The sequence below is a fragment of the Gekko japonicus genome, unplaced genomic scaffold (assembly GCF_001447785.1).
Source record: "Gekko japonicus isolate JY-2015 unplaced genomic scaffold, Gekko_japonicus_V1.1 scaffold70, whole genome shotgun sequence".
Lineage (NCBI taxonomy): Eukaryota > Metazoa > Chordata > Lepidosauria > Squamata > Gekkonidae > Gekko > Gekko japonicus.
In genome coordinates, this window is record NW_015167529.1 from 708,039 (window position 1) to 722,826 (window position 14,788).

The window sequence follows — 14,788 nt, forward strand, 5'->3', positions numbered from 1 at the left end:
GCTGAACCGAATGCACCCCCGAAAATGGCCCATTCGGATCCTTCAGGCTGCTGCGGACCGAATCAGATGCTCTGATCTGAATTGGCTTCCTGCAGTTCGGCCCCATTATATCCTATGGGCCATTGAAGTCAATGGTGAAAACATAGGGTATATTCTGGGGGCTGGAGGAGAGGGGGTTTGAGGGAGAGGCTCCAAAATCGCAGGGCAGCTGCTGGAGCCTCTCCCCAAGATACCCACCATGTTTCAGGAACATTGAACGAGGGGGTCCAATTCTACGAGCCCCCAAACAGGTTGCCCCCATCCCCTCCATTGTTCTCTATGGTGGGAAAAAAATTCTTTTTTCCGTGATGACATCACACGCGAGAGGTGGAATCTGCCCCTACGAGTCCAAGGCCACCACCCCGGGGCTCAGGGAGGCAAGGGAACATTTCGCCCCGCCCCTCCCCCCACGCAGGCGTCGCAGCTGCTGCTGAGAACAGCAGCAGCAGCCATAACTTTTAAAAGAGCCCCTCCCAAGAGTTGGGGGAGCCAGAATGACCTCTCGCATGTGATGTCTGAACAGTCTTGCCATAAAGAGGTGGAATTTGCCCCTACACACGAGAGGTGGAATTTGCCCCTAGGAGTCCAAGGCCACCACCCCAGGGCTCAGGGAGGCAAGGAAACCTTTCGCCCCGCCCCTCCCCCTACGCGGGCAGTGCTGCTGCCCTCGAGAACAGCTGCGGCGGTCATAACTTTTTAAAGAGCCCCTCCCGAGAGCTGGGGGAGCCAGAATGACCTCTGCATGTGATGTCCAAGCAGCAACGCCGTTCGGACATCACATGCGAGAGGTGGAATTTGCTCCTACGAGTCCAAGGCCACCACCCCAGGGCTCAGGGAGGCAAGGGAGCGTTTCACCCTGTCCCTCCCCCCACACAGGCGGCCATAACTTTTTAAAGAGCCCCTCCTGAGAGCTGGGGGAGCCAGAATGACCTCTGCTTTTGACATCACGCTGCTGGGACATCACAGGCAAGAGGTGGAATTTGCCCCTACGAGTCCAAGTCCACCACCATGGGGCTCAGGGAGGTGGGGGAATGTTTCGCCCCCCCCCCCCCAAGCTTCATGGTAGCGATAAAGTTTGGTGGTTTCATTAAACCTTGTGGGTGCTCTGTCTCTAATCCTTTAGCCAGCGTGTAAATGATGTGTTGTAATTACGTCGACCTTAAACATCCCATAGGCTTTTTCCTTCCCCTTTCAGATGATGTTAAAGAAACCAGAATATTGTAGGAACAGACTATATGGGACGGCATCTGCCACTCTCTTCGTCCCACGTGCATCCCCCCCCCTCTTTTAATGTCCGGGTCTGGGCAGACACTCAGCAGACTTCCCCAGCTCGGACATGTTAACGAGGCTGGCTGGGTTTGTGTTAATCCCACGCACTCCTTCCCAACGAGCTTGCAGTTGCCGTGGCTTCAGGGTCGTGTCCTTTCCAGCCCCTTACGGAAACAAACCACCAAGGCGGGGCCGGGAGGGAGTCGCGCTGCTTCCCTTCCCCCTCCGGGGACGGTCGTGACTCCTAAGCGTCTTCGGCTCACCTCCGCCCTCGTCCATCCCTACCCATCCGCCGGGCTCGGAGCCCTTCGCCCCTCTCCCGTCTCGCTTGCCTGTGGCAGAAGCCGCCGTCCTGCCGGCTCACCTGGGCCTCCCCAGTCCTGCGCCGGAGGAGGAGAGAAGGAAGGGCTCGGTGGAGCGCGGGCGTGGGAGTTGAATCACAGCCAGTGACTCAACCCTCTCGCCAGCCCCTGTCTGCCCGCTCGCGGTGGACTTTCCTGGGGGCTGGCGCTTATAAAACCGACGCATCCCCGTTTCCTTCACAGAGTTCCCTCGACAAGGCTTTACACTTTTGTCTACCTGAGCACCCCCAGCACCAGCTTTCCGCCCTCTCTACTACCTCCTTTCCAGCACTAGGTGGGATGGCGGCGGCGGCGGCAGCCTCCGGTAGCCCAGCGCTGCTCCTGTGCGCCCTGCTTTTCCAGCTACGACCCAGCTCAGGTGAGTGTGGCCGGCGCGAGCTACCTGCCTTTGGAACGAGCTACCTGCGCCGCCTCATTAGTTTGCCTTGGAAGAACTGCGCTCTGGAGGCGAAATGAAATGCTAGTGTTCAAGGTTCCCGCTTACATTGGATGGGGCAGTATTTCCCGCGCGGTCTGCCCCCTGGCCAAAATGGGACGACGAGGCTTTTCCACCTAGGATTTACTCCAGCCGAATTTGAAGTGCTTTCCTTTCCTTTCCAGTACATCACCCTGTGTAGGCTGTAAGGTTTTTTTCCTGCAAAGAGAGTATTCTGAACACACTTATTCGGAAATAAGACCCAGATTTTCCTCTGAGGAGAGACGCGTTCTGCTTACTTTCTACGAAGGCGCCTCTTTCCAAATAGGGCTGTGTGGGTTTGTGTGCATGAACGCCGGAACTACCATAAAAAGAAACTATTGCAAATACAAGAGTGTGTCAGAGAGCGAGGCGGCTCTCGCAGTATCAACGCCTTCCAGCTAGAATTCATTCAGGACCATAATGATGGCTTAGGGTACAAGAACTAAACTTCTAAAGAATCCACATTTAAGGGACTACTCTGCACATAAATACGTTTGCAGCATACAGCCTGGAACGCACTTGGGAAAGGGGCTGGCTGGCTGGCCATGACTTCTTGGTGTTATGTATGCGGATGTGTCTCAAAACTTGGTTAGTTTTTCCCCTAATTAGTTTATTTCCTGAAGTACCCAGAACATGGATTCTTTGGAGGTTTTTGTGGCTCATGGGATCATCTTTATGTAGCCCTGAACTTGATTTGCTTGGATATCTTAAGTGTTCTGGTCTGTAAAAAACACACCCAACACCATTTATTTGGCCAGAACAAGCACTGAAATGAATTCCTTGAAAGCCCTGTGACCCATGGCTACATTTCCATTTATTAATTTGAAATGTGCATTTGACTGGTTAGAATGTCTTGATGGTGGGCATTCTGACCTGTTCTTCTCTGAAGTTATTTATTGCCTATAATAAGGATCAGAATATACATTACCATGAAATGCCATGGTTATTGTACTATTACATTTATGATGAGTTGATTGGTTTGGACTTCTCAGAAGTGGATATCTGGGGGGGGGGGTTAAATTTGTTAAATGGGTTTTGGTCTTGAACAGTTAACAAAACGTTAACAGTACAAGAGTCTCCTGTTATGAGAGTTCTCATGTGTCTGCCGCATTCCACTGGTTTGGAACTGTTATAATTACCTGATACCCATTCTGTTCCTGTAACCATTCCATCTGCTCTCTAAAGCTAACTTGGTGCATTGTGATTTCAGTTGGTCCTAATGAAAGTGTTAGGATACTGGGTTTTGCCTTTTTGTGATAAAATTTTATTATATTTTTCATCCCAGGGCAACTGTTAGGTTGTTAGGTAGGGCTACGTGTACCTTAAAAATCCAATTATAATGCTTAAGCCACTTTTTATCCCTTAAGACTTCCTCCTTAGTTTTTCTAGCATTTTTCCTATGCCTTTATTTTAGTTTATGATAAGCGTTGGCAAATGTATTCTAAAACAAATGATTAAAATTATATTTTAAGCAGTGTATCCTACATGTAAACCGGTATTATAAGAAATTAAGTCAGAATGTCACCTGCTTTGTTGAGGATATTGTGTGTAACTAACAATGTAAGTTTTTTTTAAATAAAGTTATGGCTAGGATGGAATATAGTTTTGTTATAAGAAATTCTCATAATATACATTTTTTCTGAAATAGTATCTATGAATTAACATTGAGAGAAAGATTGAAAGGAGGATTACAATTAACTGATACCTTTAAAAAGAATGTATATACTTTTCCGTATATAATTACTTAAAAAAAAACAACCTTCTTAGATCAAGACTGATGAAATGACTGTATATACACAGTGAAATAAATGCAGTTGCAGATTTAAGCGCTTCATAATTAGCTAATTTTTTCCCCCCACCACCACATAGCAATTGAAATTTGGCTGCTATTAAAGAATGAGCAAAATCTCACTCATTGTTTCCACTTGTTGCCTTGGGAAGCCAATTATTAGTTGCTTTGGTTGTGGTAGGATAAAAGGTTTAAGACCTGACTTGAAGGAAATGACACATGATTCCCAGAACAAGGCAATGTTGCATACCTGTGTTTGTGAAGAGAATACAAATGCAATGCATGAAAAAGAAATCCAACTTGAATTGGAGCAGAAGAAAGCAAGTGCTCTATGAATATTCAGTGTTCAGAAAGGATTTGCCATGACAGTGGCTATGAGAGCAATTGGGTACATTTCTCTCAAACATAATCTTGTGGATATATTTGGGGTGTATCTGCACTTAAAAACACAAACTCACTAAAACAATCATTACATTTTCTTTAGCAATCTGAGAACTGTAGTCTTGTGTGAGGGATCTCTAACAGAATTTCTCAGTACTAGGCTACAATTTCAAAGGTTCTTTGGGAGAAGCCTTGAAAATTAAATGGACATGAAACTGATATGTCTGTTATTCAGGTGCACCTTGTCATTTGTGGTACACTCAAAATATTGTAATACGTAGGAATAGCTGTGTATCACTGGACTAAAACTGGTTCTTTCAATTCTGTGTTTAAAGGCAACTCCAGCATACAGACAGCAGTTAATATTACTTGGTCATCCATCAATTTTAAGACGATACTAGAATGGGAGCCCAAGCCAGCCAATTATGTTTACACTGTTGAAATAGCTGGGTAAGTTGCATTTGGGGATGTATGTTTTCTGTTTTTTCTTTTCTTCACTGACTTAAAATCTTATTTAATGGTTGAAAAACAAATAGCACAACCCTAAGTAGAGCTATAATCTTCTAAGGCTGAGAATGATGTTCTGTTTAGGATTGCACTGTAAAAGAATGTAGGAAATAAAAATGCCACCACAAGTTTCATTAGGACTGACTTCTATATGAGTAGCAGTTTGATGGACAGCTTTGGAGTAAATTTTATTGAAATGTTCAGATGATAATGTTGGGATTTTAGGTTAATTTGAATTGGACTGAACTGTTAATGTCAAGGCAAAACAAACAAACAAACCAAAAATCTCACTCAAATGCAAAATGTGTGGAGAAGTTATTTGATTTGAGCTGTTCCTTTGTGCTTCAGAAAGAAATTGTCTAGAAAGAGCTATCCTCTCTATGTAAAAAAATCTTTCTGATTTCCATGACCTGTCCACCTGTCTTCAATTTCAATTCAAATAGGATTTGACCCTAAATTAAGTGATGTTATACCTTGCATGAGGATGCAAATCCACAATTTCACGATACATTGGCTTTGTACTGGTGCATATCTTCTTTATTTGAGCATATTAGGCTGCTCGCCCCCTCCCATCCACACACAAGGGACACACAGTAGCTTATGAAAAGGGGAGGGGGGGAGATTCCAAATTACAAAACAGACAAATGAATCTGGGCTGGTCCAGGTATGGCGAGCTACGGTCCCAATCTGTGAGCCCTGGGCTGAAAGTCAATGGTGGGGTAGGGAGTGGCTTGTGCCTGTGGCCCCACCCACATTAAATACCTGCAAAAAGAAGAGGGAGGAAACCCCCAGACTAGATGGTTCTCAGCTGCTGCAGTGAGGTCTCAGTCAGCTTCCTCCTTGAACAGGAATGCCTACATCCGGACCATCTGATATGCACTGTAATACATATGAAATTGCCGCTAAAGTGACGTTGACTTTGGACTCTATAGAGGTTTCAAGAGTCCTGCTTTTATAATGCCTCCAGGCCACAGTCGAACTAGGCAGGTGATGAAGCCCGACAGACCTAAAATACTATTTTTACTTTTGTTTTTAAAAAGGTAGAAGCTAAATGACTTACTACCAGATATATGTAAGGAATGTCCACCACCTGTTTATAGGGTTTATTTTTGATCTTATCCAGAATATGATGTATGATTAGATATTACAGTTCATCAAGCATTGCCACTATGCATTGTCTGTTTACTTTGCTGAAACATTGCTCAGTGAAATGGAAGGAGGTTACACGTGATAAGTATTTGGTAAATTGCACCTTTTATATTTAATAGGATTATTCTTTGCGCTGGTTAGTTGCTAGTTTCATATCTGGAGTTCTTCCTAGACTTATTCTGTCCTAGAACAGACCATAATCTTGGTAACATATTGGAGAAGATGGGGAGAGAAGGAACTTGAAATATTTTTCATTATTCAGCAATTATAAAAAGGTGGGCAACCCCCAAAGCCTACTGATGCGAAGTTATTGAAAATGTTATAAATTCACAGCCAGACATCATTGCAGATCTTTGTTAATGGCACCTTACAAATGATGATCTGATTTATGATGATACAAAAGTGGTTTAAATAGAAGCTATGGCAAAAAAATTAGGCACCCACAGTTCACTGAACATGGCTCACACCTGCTTATTTTCTACAAATGTTACAGTTGTTGTCTGAATCACACATTTCCATTTTACAGAGGTCTATCAGATTGGAAGAAAACATGTGTTTATTCTGCACAGACAGAATGTGATGTTACTTACCTGCTAGAAAATGCAAGAGATATATACACTGCCCATATACTGTCTGAAGTGCCACTAAGAGACAATAGTGATTTCGATGACGCTCCATATGCAGTCTCTCCAACATTCATACCATACGTCCAAAGTAAGTTTAAAAAATTATACATTTTGCACAGCATGGAACTCTCTGCATACATTAAGAGACTGTGGAAACAAGCCCAAGCAGGTCTTCTTGGAAGTAAATCCCATGTTAGTCAATGGACCTTTCTCCCAGGAAAATGTCTTTAGTATTATAGCTTGTGTTTGTAACGACCGTGTTCTGCAGTAATTTCAAAGACTGACAAAGAGCGCCCTCTTGAGAACTGTCCATGCACCTGATGTCTACTATGAAGGCACACTGGTTGTGTTTTGCATTTTGAAATTAATTGTTAAGGGACAAACTACAACTTACTTGATAAATCCATAATTAGATTCCCCCAATTTGCTTTTTTAAACATTGAAATGTAACTATGGGGGTACTTGCCATTTGATCAGAAGAAGGTAGCTAAAACTCCTTACTCACACATGTTATTTTCCAGATCTAGTTCCCCACTCATGCCCCTCCAAGGCTGGTCTTTGCATATTTAGTTTGTCCTCAAGACGATCTTGCAGTTTAGAATTTTAATTGATAGATATTCTGAGAAACCTTATCTTGGAGTTTGCGGCTCACCCCCGTAGGACACAATGCAGTTCACTGGATTGGATGCATAATTTTAAAAGTGCATTTATAGGTTTATGTAAAGAGATGGCAAAATGTAATGCAGTCCAGATAGCTTATTTAATCCACAGTGGTTGTAAGGCTGATGGAGTAAATATGATCTCTGGAAACATTCTTCTCAATTGATTGTAAACACTGTATTGAAATAGCAACCCACTACTTTTCTGTGAACAGGTTTGAATAAAAGCATAACCTGGGCTTCCATGAACACTACACATTCACCCACCAGGCTTTATTTTTCCCCCACTGGCTGCTTGCATAGAATCTCCAGACTGAGGGTAGCAGCTAAGGGTGAGCTCACCTGTGCATGCCAACCACTCGTTACTCCAACAGTAAGAGGCAATTTAGATGTCCTACAATGGCCATCACTCCACAAAACAGATTTCGTGTCATCTTATTCCCAATGGATGAAGTTTACACATTTAACTAATAGTTGCTGTTAATGTGATAAATTGTCATATGGTGAGACTGCGTGCATATGTCTGCTTGTGTGCACATACCCAGAGGGAAATATTTACAATTTTTCATGAACCTGTGCATGCTGCATGCTGATTTGTAGTGTAAACATCATACCTATGTTATCTTTCCATTGTGGAGATATCCTTGCATTGCCATAGCCTTGTGCAAATGTTCTTTGAGGTTTTTGGACAGAGAGATTATGACTACAGCAGCAGGTTGAAACACCTGCATAGAGGCCTACATGCATAGGCTACAGTTGCATAATCCATACATATGGGAATCTTGTTTATTTAGGCTTATTTAAGACTTCCTGAGCAACATGGTAGTGGTGATAGTGGAGGATATAGACTGCGATTATGGTAGTTATCCCCCTCCTCAGATCCTGTACCAAGAGAGGAAGAGGAGTAGGTTTTTATACCTCACTTTTCTGTACCTTAAGGAGTCTCAAAGTGGCTTACGATTGCCATTCTGTTCCCCTCCCCACAACAAGCACCTTGTGAGGTAGGTGGGACTAAGAGAGTTCTGAGATAACTGTGACTGGCCCAAGGTCACCCATCAGACTTCATATGGAGGAGTGGGGAATCAAACTCAGTTCTCCATATTAGAGTTCACTGCTCTTAACCACTACACCACGCCAGCTGCAAAAATGCTGTCTGTACAGGTGCCTCATTGTATGTGCTTATAACACTAACAGTACAATCCTAAGGAGAGATACAGTACATTGATTTGAATGGGTTTAGAAGGGGTAACAGTTTAGGATTGTACTGCAAGTCTCATGATCCGACTCTGAGTACTGGCTAAATCCATCCAACTGTACCTTTGATAAAGTAATTTAAATCCCAGTACTGAAAAATTAACATGTCTTGGTAACGCGTTAGGAATTAATTTTGTGCCTTTCTCATATATAATTAAGAAAATGTGTCTCTTCTAGCTCTGATTGGAAGGCCAGCTGTCAAACATTTTGAACAAAAACATGATATTTTGAAAGTGGTGATAGAAGATCCATTAACACCCTACAGGTTTCAAAATTCCAGCTTTAAAAGCATAAGGGATATATTCACAGATGACCTGGAATATACACTATACTACTGGAAAGACAAAAGTACAGGAAGGGTGAGTTTTTAAGATCTTCTTTTGTCTCCTTCTTTAGTAATCTTTCGGGCTTTAAGTTCATTTGTACTGTGAATTTCCACAATTTGTAATAAGTGTTAAAAGCTTGAATTGTTGCAGATGTAACTTCAAGGAAACTTTTTTTGTTGCATACTTGTAGAAAGAAACAAAGACAAGAAGCAATGAGTTTAAAGTCAACGTTGACAAAGGGAAGAATTACTGCTTCTATGTACAGGCTACTATTTTGTCACGAACAGAGAACCGTAAAAGTGAAAAAAGCTTTGACAGATGTACCAAAATAGACAAGGACTCATTGGATGGTATGTACTGGATAATGCAATAAGCTTTGCCATTGGTGCATAAACTTTTTCTGCTTCAAAATCTTATGGTTGAATTTCAGTCCATAACACCTCCTAGTGTAACTGATGTGCAAATTGAACTGTGAGTGCACTAATTTTTTGCCATTTTCCAAGCTGTGAAATTATATATGGGTGCATATAGTCAGGCACCAATTTTCTTTTCCAAAATGATAGTCTTTGACAAACTCTCTCCCCTATTATGAGAATAATCCCTACTTCAGTACTATGAAAATATTTTATTTTACGTTACCTAACAATCCTAAATACATCTTCCGAAATATCACATTCTTAGGAGGGGGCTTTACCATTCTGAGCTGGTTGTTGGGAGAGCGGGCTATAAATTAAATTAATAATAATAATTCAGAATACAAAGTGAGGTATGAATTATTTAGAAACTCACCTTTGTAAAAAGGGGGGAAAACCCCTCTCTGAACATAGATTCATCAGAAAGAATGCTGAATTAGAGTCCTTCTTGCTGATATGCTAATTTTGACAAGCACAATTTGATTTTAACCCCCACTTATTCCTGAAGGGGAACAGTCTTAAATGGCTTGATTGCATAATAGTTCTAGAATGCGTAATCCAGGGGTGGCCAAACTTGCTTAACATAAGAGCCACATGGAATAAACGTCAGAAGTTTGAGAGCCGCAAGACATGAACAAATATTGCAGACACGTGTGTTTTTTTAAATATATATGCAAATTTGCTTTTTATTAACATTAAATGAGACTGCCAAAAATAAACTCAAAGGGAGTAAAAAAGATATTGATAATATATTTATTTGTCCAATGGTATTTAATTGTTTGCTAATGATATTTGTCTATGAGGTAGAAAGAAAGTAAATGGATGGGGGAAGGGAGGATGGAAGGGGAAAAGAGAGAGCGAGGTGGAAAGAAAGCAATTAAATGGGGAGGGGGAGAGGTGGAAAGAAAACAACTTCAATTGTAAATGTCTTCTCCAACCCCCCCATGCCTCCACACCAGCTGGCTTCACTTGGAGAAGGGATTTCAAGGGATGTGTGTGCTTTGAGAATGCATTTAAAGTTGCTTTCTTTCTCTGCTCCCTCCACCTCAGGCTTACCCAGGGAGGGGAACACTGGCTGGAGAAAGGAAGACCAACCAGGGAGGCATGCCTCCCCTTTGCTTCCCCAGCCACCCTTCCAGGAGCCACACAATATGTGTGAAAGAGCCGCATGTGGCTCCCGAGCCACAGTTTGGCCACCCCTGGCGTAATCTGTCTCTAACAGTTTACAATTCAACACATTTACAGCAATGGAGGGGGGGGGAAGTATGTAAAAATGTACATGGTGGTTTTAGAAGATACATCACATTTAACTGAGTGATTCCTTATTCCAGAGGGGATTAAGGACCAATATAGATGTAGCAGGAGGAACAACACCACTTTCTGTTCATGTGCCTACCCCATTCCGGTATAAATTGAAGGTGGAGGGTCTACTGTTTACAGCAAAAGGGTTCCATCAAAGGAAGATGACTTTTCCTCTTCCTCCCTACCTCAGTGTGCTCCATCACTCTTCTCCCCAGCTCTTCACATATTCTGTCAGTGCCAGGCTGGGAGGAAAAGTGGCTGAAGGAACAGAGAGTAGAAAGTAAAACACAAGAGTTCAGCTTGCCATAAAGTCCACTCTTGCATTACTTATATGTGAACAGTGTAGTCCTGTGAATACCCTAGCAAGGCAAGCCTCCTTGCTTTGATAGTTTGGTTCTAAACCTGTGGGGAGAATTATTCAACATGTTTCAGAATTAGAATCCAGATTAATTTTGGAGAAGATGGGGAGAGAAGGCTATCATAGAATAGCCAAGAGCAGTTATATGGGGAAAAACCTGTGACCTCTAAATGTATTTTCATTTCTTTTCTTTCTCTGACAGATTTTGAACCAGAAGGAATTATTGCAATAGGAGCTGCAGCGGTTGGCATCTTCATATTATTTATTATTTCATGTGTGGTTGCTTATAAATGCAAAAAGTTAAAAGCTGCTGCAAAGGAAAAAGAGAATGCTCCACTGAATGCATAAGGCAAAAAAACCCCACAAGACTGTTAATGCTGAATAATGTTGTAAGGACACCTCCTATGTTTGTGGGAGCACTAGTCTTAAATCAAGGAACATTTGCTGTTTCTGTGAAACAGTGTTGGTACATTTGACACTACGTTTTGTTTTGACAACGTCAACAATGAGAACTGATAACATGTTAGCTGACAAATACACTGAAAATACTACTGTTTTTTTCTGCACTTTTGGGAAATGTTTGGGTCAAATGATCTGGGTACACTACTTGGTACGGGTTTTACAACCTCAGAGATGTCTTTCAAGGAATAATGGTGCAAGTCAATATGAAAAATCACCAGTTCTGGTTACCTATAGTCAACTTCTAGGCTAGAAATTCTCTACTTTCAAACTGACTTCTGGAATCTTTTTCAAAATTGGTAACTTGTGTTATTGGCAGCCACCTTGAATTAACAGGTACGAGTCCTATACATATTTATTATGTACCAGGATTTAGCACTTTAAATATGCACTAACTGCTGGACAGAGAGAGATTCCTAACCTCTAAAGGGGCATATGGCTGTATAAATTAGGGTTGCCAGCTCTAGATTGGGAAACACCTAGAAATTTGGGGGCAGAGCCTGAGGAGAGCAGGGTTTGGGGACGGAGGAAGGTAGAATGCTATAGAGTCCACCTTCCAAAGTGGCTATTTTCTCCAGGTGAACTGATCTGTCACCTGGAGATCAGTTGTACTAGCAGATCTCCAGCCATGACCTGGAGATTGGCAACCCTAGAATTGCATCCTTGTGACTGAGGTTTCTTATGTTACTGTAATCAATGTTAATATATTTATGATTTTTACATATAGGTGTATAATTTTATATTATATTTATATATATTGGTAGTAACTTATTTCATATACATTTTGCAGAAATAAAGGTGAAGGAGAATAATAGCTGATTCTTAATTTAAGTTTGTCTTTGTTTGCAATGAATATTTCTATATGTGCCTAAAATGTACTAGGCTATTAAACTCTCACCTATGCCCATGGGCACCATGTACTCACTGATGTGTTTCCTGGGGGCTACTTGCATCTTCCCCAAAGCAAAGTGTCAATCCTGGCTTTCCTCTACTTCATTGGAGTAGGAGTTGCTTTGGAAGAGCCTAGGCGGTGTTGGCCCTTTGAAAGCAGCTGCCTCCATCATAAGCAGATGCTTGGCTTGGAATCTCATAACATTTTTGTGATTGGTTTTACCCCTGCCCTATCCCTGAAGGCAGCCATTTTGTTGTGGCCCTCACCACCTGTCCTCAGCATTCCAAGAGCGTCAACAACCTTGTACTAGGCACTGGCCACCTGAAAACCCAACAAGGACAAGATCCTGACTGCAGGCTTAAGATCTTGAGAAATAAATCAGGAACTGAAGAAGAATGTTGTTTTCTTATTTCACCTTCAGGAACCAGAATAAAGTACACAGCTGTGATTCGCTTAACAGCTGGATCTTTTACCATTCTTTTCCTTTCATTCCTGATTAAGCTTGTTCTGCCTTTCTACTGGGACAGTTTCAGCTGTCAAGGGATTTTAAAAACATGCTGACTAGCTCAGAAGCAATTTGAAGATAACAAAAAAAGTCTCGACCCAGTCTTTGTAAAGGCAACAAACTAAATTCATTGCAATGTTACAGTGGCAAGCTATAAATATTTGACAAGTTATTTCTAGAACCAAATAACACAAAGTGGAATAGCTCTACCTACTACTTTTACAGATTTGCATAAATATTTGCAAGTATCAAGCATATTTACATAAGACTAATAGAATGTCATATTCTTATTGAAAGAAATGGTGTATCAAGAATACACTTTACAGCTGTTGACAACCAACATTCACAGTGGCATGAGACATTCTGGCAGTGAGTAGACTTCACAGGTCTACAACTCCCTGGAATTTGCCTCTATTGATACAGAGGGTATTACAGTATTTTTTCTTAGGCATTATGTATTCTAGCCTTAATAAAGTGGCAGCTAGGACAACACATTCAGGTAATACCCATTATTTCACATGGGGTGTGTGATTATATGTGTATTTAAAAAAGCAAACTTTATCATTGTTCTTCCTAGCAATATTGATAGACCACCACCCTTGTTTAGGGACAGTAGTGGTTCACTAGCACATTTCTAGCACAGCAATCTCTGCTTTAGATTAGACAGCCTGCAGCTAAAAGGCATGTAATGAAAAGAATGTGATTATGGGCTTAACTTGGAACACTGTGCATGGGACCATTTAGGACAAAGAGCTTATGGCATTGCAGAGGTGATGAAAAAAAAAAGTACTAGAGTAGCAGGCTAGTGCATTTCTTTCCCTCTGATATTCCCCTCCCTTGCCTGTCAGATAATGAAATGCTGCCCAATTTGGACACAAGGAACTTGTATTAAAATCTACTAGGCAAAGCAGTTCATAGCAAATCAAATTTGGTAGGAGGCTCAGCCTTCATAGACACCCCCCTCCGTCCAGTGATTTATTTATTGAGCATATTTTTATGCCACACTTCCTCCAAGGAGCTTAGGGCAGTATTCAAAACTTCATTTTTTGTCACAACAACCCTGTGAGGTATGTCAGGCTGAAAGATGGAATAAAGTTTTGCTAGTCTTTTAAGGTCCCACAAGCCTCCTATTTATCCTTTCTTCATGGAGCAGTTGAATTAGCCTCATGGTTGTACCAAAGAATACCTATAAGAAAAGATATATTCATGTAAGGTTTAACCTTTTTGCATATAACCAAAAGGCTTGTGAAACTGCACAGGTGAAGAGGCCAAGCAGGACTCCATTGCTTTCCCCTCCTGCCTCACTGTGGTCCGTGTCCCTCTAGCATGTTTGCTCTTCTTGCTCATTTAGCTCCTCCCTTCCAAAGACATAGTGGTAACTCTCAAGTCTGGGTTCTAAAGCTGTTTTCATTTTTTTACAAAGCAGTGATGGGGTATACCAATAGTTCCCTGTGTGTTGGCTTAAAGAAGGGAATAAGTTGTGATGCACTGAACTCCTGATGTTCCTCCAAATCAGTTTCGGAATTTGAGGGCAATGCATTTCCAATGCTTTATACTCTAGCCTATCCAAGGGAGGGTTCCAGTAAAAGGAAGATCATCCAGTTTTTATACTTGCTAGCTCCTTGGATGAAGGGGTGGGGCATCAGAAATACATTACTTCTCTCTGGAACATTCTTAGCTTGTTTTTTCTCCAAGGGTGTCAGGAAAGTGTACATAGTTCTTTTTGCCAGCCCCCATTCTGTCCTCCCTATGAAAGGATTGTGCCTGACCAACATGCCTGACAGCTCAGAGAAGACACAAAGAAGGAATGCTGGGAAGTAGCTATTATACATATTCTTCTGTGAGTTCCACTTCCTATTGTAAGAAGTTCCACGGGCAGAGCTTACTTTTGGAGACCAGAGCCTGTGTGAAATCAACATTGACAGAAAATGTGACTTCACACTGGTTTTTGGGGTGTGTGGCCCCGCTCACGCTTTTTTTTCTTTCTGTTTTAGCCGTAGATAAATTTCAATATGTCAAATTTCTACAAAATCCATGCCCA

At 41.9% G+C, this 14,788-nt stretch overlaps 1 protein-coding gene across 1 annotated transcript; it reads left to right on the forward strand.

The window, feature by feature from the left end:
• Window positions 1-1,710: 1,710 nt before the first annotated feature.
• On the forward strand, window positions 1,711-11,239 carry F3 (coagulation factor III, tissue factor). Its single transcript, XM_015413323.1, has 6 exons — window positions 1,711-2,028; window positions 4,633-4,747; window positions 6,480-6,667; window positions 8,670-8,851; window positions 9,009-9,168; window positions 11,094-11,239. The coding sequence occupies exons 1-6, from the start codon at window positions 1,950-1,952 to the stop codon at window positions 11,237-11,239; spliced, it is 870 nt and encodes a 289-aa protein (XP_015268809.1). The 5' UTR covers window positions 1,711-1,949.
• The last annotated feature ends 3,549 nt before the right edge of the window (window positions 11,240-14,788 follow it).

Excerpts from the sequence above, each read along its gene's own strand:
- F3 (XM_015413323.1), top strand. The coding sequence starts at position 1,950 with ATGGCGGCGGCGGCGGCAGCCTCCGGTAGCCCAGCGCTGCTCCTGTGC. Across the intron at positions 2,029-4,632 it reads CCAGCTACGACCCAGCTCAG|GCAACTCCAGCATACAGACA; the intron begins GTGAGTGTGGCC and ends CTGTGTTTAAAG. Across the intron at positions 9,169-11,093 it reads AGACAAGGACTCATTGGATG|ATTTTGAACCAGAAGGAATT; the intron begins GTATGTACTGGA and ends TTTCTCTGACAG.